The following is a 9,778-nucleotide window of genomic DNA, read 5'->3' as shown; positions in this document are numbered from 1 at the left end:
ACTTTGACTTAAATATGACAGTTAGAGCAAAATGTCCGGAGAACGAAGAGGACGTGCCAAGCCAAGGGGTAACCGAAATGCTGAAGAGAATGTCAATCCTGACGCTGACATGTGGGCACAGATGATGCAGCAGAATCAGCAAATGATGCAGATGATGCAACAACAGATCCAGCAAAATGCTCAGTCTCAACAACAATCGGCTGCAGCTATGCAATAGGGTCAAAGTGTTCATCAGCAGCATCCTCCACCACCAGTCATTGGAAATCTAGCCTTCAGGGAGTACAATCGGAACCATCCCCCAGAATTCAATGGCCGTGGTGAACCACAAGAAGCTAAGAGGTGGATCAAACACATGGAGAAGATTTTCTGCATGGCTGGATGTACTGAAGAAGAGAAGGTGATCTTCGCAACCAATCAATTCAGAGGCGCAGCGGAAGACTGGTGGGATACCGCTCAACGTCAAATGATAATCAGTGGCATGGAGATGAACTGGGATAATTTCAAGAAAGTAATGTTAGAGAAGTACCTCTCCGTGTCATACAAAGTCAGAAAGGAGCAAGAATTCCTCCAGCTGAAGCAGGGAAATATGTCAATGATAGAGTTCATCAGGAAGTTCGAGGAGTTGTCTCATTACTCTACTCACAATGAGTATGCGGGTAATGAAATGTGGAAGGTTAATCAGTACAGGCATGCTATGAGGGGTGAAATCTATGCGGTGGTTAGTCAGCAGAGGATGACAAGCTTTGATGAAATTGTGCACAACAGTCTAGAAGCAAAAAGGGGTTTCGATAAGGCGGTTAGAGAGGGTTCCATGGCTTTTGATAGGAAGAGAGGCAATTTTGTTGATAGGCATCATGAAAAACTAAATCCAAAGGGTTCTCCTCAGAAAGGGAAGCAGTCAGGTCCACCCAAAACTACCCCAACTTGCAAGAGATGTGGAAGGGCTCATTCGGGGGAATGCAGGATGGGTATCGACTCTTGTTTTGCATGCGGTCAGGCAGGACACTATGTAGCAAATTGTCCAAATAGGAGGAACAAAGGCAAGGGCGTAGATACCACTATGAGCAAGGGCAGGGTGTATTCACTGGATGGGAAGAAAGCTCAAGCTAATGAGGACTTGATTGGCGGTATGTGTTTTCTCGGTCAAAATCATATTAGAGTTTTATTTGATTGTGGTGCAACATGTTCTTTCATTTCTTTCCAATGTGTTGAAGCTCTCCAATTATCCATCTCATCACTAAATCCCCTTATCATAGTGACTACGGCCACCGATGGAGGAATAGTAGCAAGCTACATTTGTGAGAATTGTCCTATCACCGTGTCCAGCAAGACCTATTATAAAGATTTAATATGTCTTCCTATGAAACAACTTGATGTAATATTAGGCATGGATTGCCTTTCAGTAAATCATGTGTATATAGGGTGTTCAGAGAAGAGTATTTGCATGCCTACCGGTAACACGGTTGAAGGAGTAGCTTTGTCAGAACTGCTTAAACATACATATCAGATGGTTCAGTTTATTTGTGCCCAGGATAAGGATTTCTATGTCATGCTCACTGTGGCTTCAGAATCAGATATAAGTCCCAAAGATATTCCAATTGTTAGTGAATATCTAGATGTTTTTCCGTCCGATATCACGAGTTTACCCCGAGAAAGAGAAATTGAGTTTTCAATTGATTTGATTCCAGGAGCGGAACCGGTGTCTGTAGCACCTTACAGAATGTCACCCTTGGAACTCAAAGAACTAAAATCTCAATTGGAAGAACTTATTCAGAAGCATTTTATCAGCCCCAGTGTGTCTCCTTGGGGCGCACCGGTGTTGTTGGTTAAGAAGAAGGATGGCAGCATGAGGTTGTGCATTGATTATCGCCAGCTATAGTGTTTGCAGACAACTCAAGACGCATGAGGAGAATTATCCCACTCATGACTTAGAATTGGCGGCTATAGTGTTTGCACTAAAAGTATGGAGGCATCATTTGTATGGGGCGCAGTTTGATCTATTCAGTGATCATAAAAGTTTGAAGTACTTGTTCGATCAGAGGGATCTTAACATGTGACAAAGACGGTGGATGGAATACTTAAAAGATTTCGATTTTGATTTGAAATATCATTCATGGAAGGCTAATGTTGTAGCTGATGCTTTGAGTCGTAAGGCCATAGCTCGAGCCGAAGTTATGATGCACACATGTAAGTTGTATGAGAAAATCCGAGATCTTAACCTCGAAGCCACGAAAGTTGACGATGGTATTTGGCTGCACAAACTAGAAGTCTCTTGTGATCTACGGTCAAGGATTGTACAAGCACAGAATGTAGACGTAGAATTTCGGAAAAGAATTGGTTATCCAGAATTCTCTATGGCTTCGGATGGAGCGATTTTGTTCGAAGGAAGAATAAGTGTTCCAAATGATCTGAAGCTTAGAAGGCTGATCTTAGAAGAAGCACACAAGAGTAGTTTCTCGATTCACCCTGGTGCTACCAAGATGTATCAAGACTTAAAGAGAGAGTTTTGGTGGCCTAGCATGAAAACGGATATTGTAGAGTTTGTAGCGAGGTGCATTGTATGTCAACAAATTAAGATTGAACATCAGAGACCAGCATGTTTGCTTCAACCATTAGAGATTCCGCAGTGGAAGTGGGAACATATATCTATGGACTTTGTGGGAGGCTTACCCCGTACTCAGAAAGGACATGACTCGATTTGGGTGATCGTGGATAGATTAACCAAGTCGGCTCATTTCCTACCGGTTAAATCTACCTACAAAACGTCGTAGTATGCACAGTTGTTCATCTCAGAGATTGTTAAGCTACACGGTGTTCTAGTGAGTATAGTGTCGGACAGGGACCCAATTTTCACTTCACGCTTTTGGAAAGCTTTTCAGAGAGCTTTAGGGACACGCTTAAATTTGAGCACGTCTCATCATCCACAGACTGATGGTCAGTCAGAGAGATCTATTCAAACCTTAGAAGATATGTTGCGTGCTTGTATTCTGGAAGATGATGGGGGTTGGAATAATCATATACCATTAATAGAATTTTCCTACAACAATAGTTATCACCCGAGTATAGGTATGGCGCCTTACGAAGCGTTGTATGGTAGGAAGTGTAGAACTCCTTTATGATGGGCTGAAGTTAATGACAAGAGCATTATTGGACCAGAGATTATTCAAGAAACAACTCTAAAAATTATGAGAACGGCTCAGAGTCGTCAGAAGAGTTATGCAGATAAGAGGCGGAGACCTTTAGAGTTCGACGAAGGTGATCATGTATTTCTAAAAGTCACGTCTAAATTGGGTTTGAGAGGTGTCTTCAGAACCAAGAAATTATGTCCCAGGTATGTGGGGCCCTTTCAAATACTCAAGCGTATCGGTTCAGTGGCTTATCAGTTAGCCTTACCTCCAGCCATGTCGGGTTTACACGATGTGTTCCATGTATCTCAGTTGAAGAAGTATATTCCGGATCCTTTCCAGCCAGTTGAACTAGACTCTATAGAGTTGAAGTACGTCGGACTTGACATTTCAGCTGGAACCAGAAAGAATTGTAGACCGTGATGTCAAATCCCTCAGGAACAAAGAGATTCACATAGTTAAGGTAGTATGGAAAGGTTCGCCGGATGGTGAAGCTACGTGGGAACTAGAGTCGGAGATGGTGAACCAGTACCTGCATTTGTTTTCAGGTACATTCTAAATTTCGAGGACGAAATTTTTTTAAGGGGGGTAGGATGTAATATTTCGCTTATTAAGGGGGGTAGGATGTAATATTCAACTAGGAAATACTTGAAGCAAGCTTCTTCAATTTGATCTCACTTATCTAGAGATTGTTTTTACTAGAGTTTTGGTGTAAAAGCTTAGAGATCTTGAGCTCAACTTCAATTTATTCAAGGTGAGTTCTTAGATAGTACCCACCCTTGGGATTATGTGTTTAATTTTGTAAGGAAAACATAAATTTTAGGGTTCTATGTATAGAGATTAGTTGCCCTCTTCATGCCATGTTTGCTAAACATGTAAATACTTGTCATGTGAATGTTTTTCAGGTATCCTATGATCAATAGAGTCAAAATATACTTTGGGTCACTTGGTTTTGAGGTTTTTGAGCTAAAAATGCCATTTTTACAAGTTCTGGACTGTCATCTCCCCTCTTCCTATCACTGTTCCTCTCCCACTCCTCACCGCCGTCTCACTGCCGCCCTCACATACTAAACCACCTCGCTGCTCTTCTCTTCCACACCAATCGGTTCACTCTTACCCACTTTTACCCTTGCCAATTTCTAATTAGGTTTATTCTGGACCAATTTGCAGAGGATGCGTTCACTGAGAATTCTGATAGATACAACAATAGTTTTCTCCACAGCAGATTGCTGCAGTAGTTTTGAAACGTCACAGAGAAAGAGGATGCGCGTGTTTCAACTCTATTTTTTTAATTAAAAAAATTGATGTTTGTTTATTTTTAATCTGAACTATTGAATAATTTTTTACCACATGTCATTCATCGAAGACCCTAAATGGGGTAAATGGAGCACATGGTAAATGGAGCATACCCAGACTCGAATGAGTATGAATAAGTATGTAGTTTACCACTAATCGGATCGATCAAGGATCCGTGGTAAATGAGTAAACAAGACGTAGGTGTCGTGTCTCTTGTGATCCACGCAAGGTTGGGATCCCAAGGGGTTCTCCCCAGATGAACGAGATAAGCTCCGCAAGGGGGCCCGCACGTCACTGAGGGAGTCCGATGTATCCTTGCTAGGTTTTCATCGGTCATTTATGGGATTGTACTCGGGGTTACTCCACCCGGGGCTCTCCGTAAAATGAATCATGATAATAATGTATGTTCAACGCAAACATCTAACCTAATGATTGATTATGACTATGTATGATACGATATGATGTTAGGCATGAACAAGTTTATGAAATAGAGCAAGTTATGAATGTTACACCGATGACGATCTTAGGTTTCCCTATTCATCCGGTTTAGGATCGTGTCATGTATAAGCATGTTAAGACTTGATGCATTTATCGTATCTTGAGCTAGCGGTCCTAGGATTCCCTTGACCGCCATGACACGTATAATATAAGTCAAGACCTATATGACAAGTTAAGATGTACCTACGACAGATCTAGTATGTACTACCGTCTAGGCAAGCATGACCACACACGTGTAATCAACTGTCAGGTTGTATTGTAGACACGTGGTGACCGTAGGTTTCCACGAGGTTACCTATAGCCTAGGATTAGGTAGAACTCACTGAGACATTATGTCTCATCCCTTTCCTTCTTTGTTCAGGTTCACAGGTTTCTTGTGGCAAAGGTAAGGAGAAAGCTACAGATTGATCGTGCTATGTTGGATCCAGCCCTTATCTCTCTTAACTTGATGATATGTTATATTATAAGCTTGTGTGTAATGAACCTTGTTGTGCGAGTTCATATGACTGTTTATGTATAAATAATGTAACATAAGACTAAAGTTGACATTTGTATCCGAATTTTGACTTATGTCATTTTCGTATTGTATAATTAATGTATCCAATATCAGTTATAATGCACGTGTTGAAAATTCTAGACACTTTCAATTTGGGCGTTACAACAATACTCGTCCAAAACATAGAAAAATACATCCTTAAAGTCCATAACATCCTACAGCGGGCACGAACGAGCACTTGCTGATTATCCATCCGGCTACAAGCTTGCTAAATCATGCTAAACCAACCTGCCGATCTGAAACAAAAAGGATTGGGATGAGACATAATGTCTCAGTGAGTTCTACCTAATCCTAAGCTATGGGTAACCTCAAGGGAAACCTAGGGTCACCACGTGTCTACAATACAACCTGTCGGTTGATTATACGTGTGTGGGGACTTGCATACTTAGACAGTCGTGCATACTAGGGCCGTCATAAGGTTCTTCACATGATAGGTTATAAGTCTTGACTTCTACATGTCATGGCGATCAAGGGAACCTAACACCGCTATGTCGAGATACGATAAATGCATGAAGACATAAACATAAGCCATTCATGACAAGTTCCTAAACTGGGCGATCGGGGAGTTACTAAGACCGTCGACAGTATATCTTCATAACTTATTCTATTTCATGAGCTTGTACATATTCTTGTCATGATATGTCGTATCATAATCTTAATGCATGATTCATTCATTTTGAGTTAGAGGTTAGCGTTGAACAAACATAATTATCTTGGTTCATTTTACGGAGTGTATCGGGTGGAGTAACCCCGAGTACAATCCCATACATGACCGATGAAAATCTAGCTAAGGTACATCGGACTCCCTCAGTGTCGCGCGGGCCCCCTTGCGGAGCTTATCCCATCCCCATAACGTGAACCTCTTGAGATCCCAACCTTGCGTGGATCGCAAGAGACACGACACCTACAAGTTGCTTATTTAACATAGTCATACATAATGAACTTATGCTTAACTTACTTAAACGATTACCACGGGTCTGTAACCTACCCGGTTATTGGTAATTGCGCACATAATTGTTCATACATAACTTAACCTAACATTACTAGGTTACATACTAACATGCTTATTCTCGACTACCTAAGTCGAGGCTCTAGGATCATCCCCATACTTAAATTGAATTCCTACCGAGTATAAATCACGAATATTACCATGCTCTCATATGCTACTCACCTTTGGAAAAATGTTAATCTTACTCATGCTACTCATTTGTGATATCCTTACATGAATTGCACATTAGTTTCTTGACATTGAGGTTTTGTTAAAGTTACAAAAGTTTGCAAGGAAAAGCATCGGACGACATTCTGGACCACAAAAGCAATTTTCAAAAAATGATGTGCTAAGGCTGCACGCTTAAGCGTGCTCCAAGCGTGCTCCCAAGCGTGCAACATTATTAGTTTTTGCCTATAGCTCGCTTAAGCGAGCTGTGTAACGCCCTATTTCTATTAAAGCAATAAAACACGCGAATATAACAAATATTCATGAAATAGACGCTACGTCTAACACAAATCCAAAACTCAACATGCATATATATAAATTATCTCAGCAGTCTCAGAGGAACAAAACATATAACTCGCCAAATACAGACCATAGTCAAAATACACCCATATAAATGCTCCAAGTCCTAAAAACAAGGACAATAAAGTCAAATCAACAGCAGACACAAGACACTAGCCTAATCAGAGCCTGTCCTAGACTAAGACCCGACAGCGGAGAAAGCTCCCGCCATCCAAACATCCACCAAGCAAACTCACCAAGCAACTAATCCTGCACAGCGTCTACCCATCCATACAGACAGGTAGGCAGCAAAAACCACTGGGGGTAAGCATTACATTAATCATAATAAACAAATAACAGTTTGACATCAATAATCCAATTCATTTCTCAAATAGTTTGCATGAATAGTTAACATCGATAATTACATTCATACGATAATTCAAACATCATAACTAGCACTCATCAAACATGTTCATCACCATCAAAATAACGTTCACATACCACAACAAGACACCATGTCATTATGCAATGCGCCTATACTCGACACATATATGCATGTGGTACCAAATATCCTCAAGGTCGTCAACCATGATGCAACAAAAACATCATATGTAAGAGTCCATCTCCTCTTACATTTCACCTATGTAAAGTCCATCTCCTTTACATTTCAACATATGACTCAATATGATTATGATGCATGGACATACAAGTAAAGACCCAATAATGCAAAATCCAACAATTATATCACCAACAACAATGTAAAAGTCCATCTCCTTTTACATTAATCAACTCAACAACTATTGCATTATCAAGTGTTCACGTCCACACAATCAATCAATCATAATTCAATTAGGAGTCGTCATCACGCTATCAACAACATACATCAACGTCAATTCACAATATACTTCCACATTTCACATACTTCATAATTAAGTAAAATGACACAACACCACATTTCATGATAGATATCATATTCAACCTTCAACAATCATCCACATATCCTCAATTAATCATATAAAACCATTCATGAAAGATTTACAAGGTGCTTGGTTTAAAAGAACCATTTTCAACAAGTTCGTCTCTCAAAATCACAACATTAGTAATAATTGAGCAATTGAGCCAAAACCAAGTAAACAAGTTCCAATGCCTCAACTAAGCATATCTCTAGACCACATATGAGTGCAGTAGAGAATGCCTTGCCGTTTCACCGGCCAAACACAACGAATTCATGGAATCACAAAGTTCATCTCACTGAATCATTTTCACAAAAGAATTCCATTTTCAAATCAAAACAAGTTAGATCCATCATGTCATCGAGTAAATGCCATTAAACACCATAATTGAACTCATAAAACTCAAGTTTCGAAGCTTGGAAACAATGCATAAGGTTTGGGTCGACTTAAGAGTAGTTATGCGGAATTTTTGTAAAATTTCACCAAGACCACCTTGGAGTATTTTCTTCATAACTCAAAAACCAAAAATCATTTTCAAGTCAAACCAAAGCCTCTGGAAAGCTAACAAAATTATCTACATCTTTCACGTTTACACCGAAAACCAATTCAAAACATAAATGTGGGAAGAAGATGCAAGAACGCGAAACAGGGGGTGCTGTCCTGTGCAACTCGCAATTGCGAGTAACTTTACTTGCAATGGCGAGTAAGCTTCCAGGCTGCTGCTCGCCTCCAACTCGCCATTGCGAGTGCGGTGGCGAGTTGTGACAGTAGTTTCGGGAAAAAGAGCCATTTTCACCACAAAACCCCAATTTTGACTTCCCCAAGCTCAAATTTGATCCCAAAGTTTGTTTAAACATTTCCAAACATGAAAAGACACTCAAAATCATGTAAAACTTGCACCAAAACATCTTTACAACAAAAATCATCATTTGACCCATTTTTATGAAAACTTCAAGAACAACACAAATTCATAACAACATCAAAGATTATGATCACCCAAGGTTTCTAACATCAACAACAACACCTCACAACATCAACAACAACAACCAATAATGAATTCATCACAATTCATCAACAACAACATCTCATATCATCAATTTTTGGGTAAAACACAAAACATACATATGTACATGATTTAAGCTTGCAATTTCATCATTAACAACTCAATTAACATTCAATTTACATACCCAAACATTGCATCACAACATAAGCACGAATTTCACAATTAATTTCACAAATAATCAATTATTCAAATAAGCACTTATGTAAAGAATTAGGGTAGAAGCTACAACTAAGTGATTATGACCAAAGACTAACCCCCTTACCTTAATTCTTCAAAATTAACACTAAAGCTTCACTTTAGCTCCAAATCCTAGCTCCAATCCTTGAAGCTTGACCTCCCTCTAGCTTTCTCTAGATTCTTCTCTTCAAACCCTTTCTTTCTCTCTATCTCTATCTCAATCTCAATTGTAAATGTTGGTAAAACCCTATTTCTCTACTAACAAGAGTTTATATAGGTTCACCTAATTGGGCTTAACTCACAACACCTTAATGGGCCTAACCCATTTCTATTTTAACCAAAATGTTACTACTCACTTAACGGTAAAATGAAATACTAACGGACACTTACCGGTAATAAAATAAATTACTACACTCTCCGGTAACTTAGTAAAATAACATCCCTCATTAACACTAAAAACACTCTTCAACAAAATTATTAAATTACCCCTACTCATAAAATGACCAAAATACCCTTCTAACACCGACTTCTACGATTCCCAACCAAAAATACAAACAGAGGCAATTAATCACATACAAGCACACACAAAAGCAATTAAGTAAATAATAAAATAAA

The 9,778-nt window shown here is 39.5% G+C and overlaps 1 protein-coding gene across 1 annotated transcript; it reads left to right on the top strand.

The window, feature by feature from the left end:
• The first annotated feature begins 352 nt into the window (after positions 1–352).
• Positions 353–2,771, top strand: LOC146937357 (uncharacterized). Its single transcript, XM_085749405.1, has 2 exons — positions 353–1,816; positions 2,121–2,771. Exons 1-2 carry the CDS (start codon positions 353–355, stop codon positions 2,769–2,771), a joined length of 2,115 nt encoding a protein of 704 aa, XP_085605531.1.
• Positions 2,772–9,778: the final 7,007 nt, after the last annotated feature.

The sequence above is a fragment of the Medicago sativa genome, chromosome 3 (assembly GCF_051527215.1).
Source record: "Medicago sativa cultivar Bolivia chromosome 3, Bolivia_mono, whole genome shotgun sequence".
Taxonomy (NCBI): domain Eukaryota; kingdom Viridiplantae; phylum Streptophyta; class Magnoliopsida; order Fabales; family Fabaceae; genus Medicago; species Medicago sativa.
This window is presented reverse-complemented; position numbering and strand designations above follow the sequence as displayed.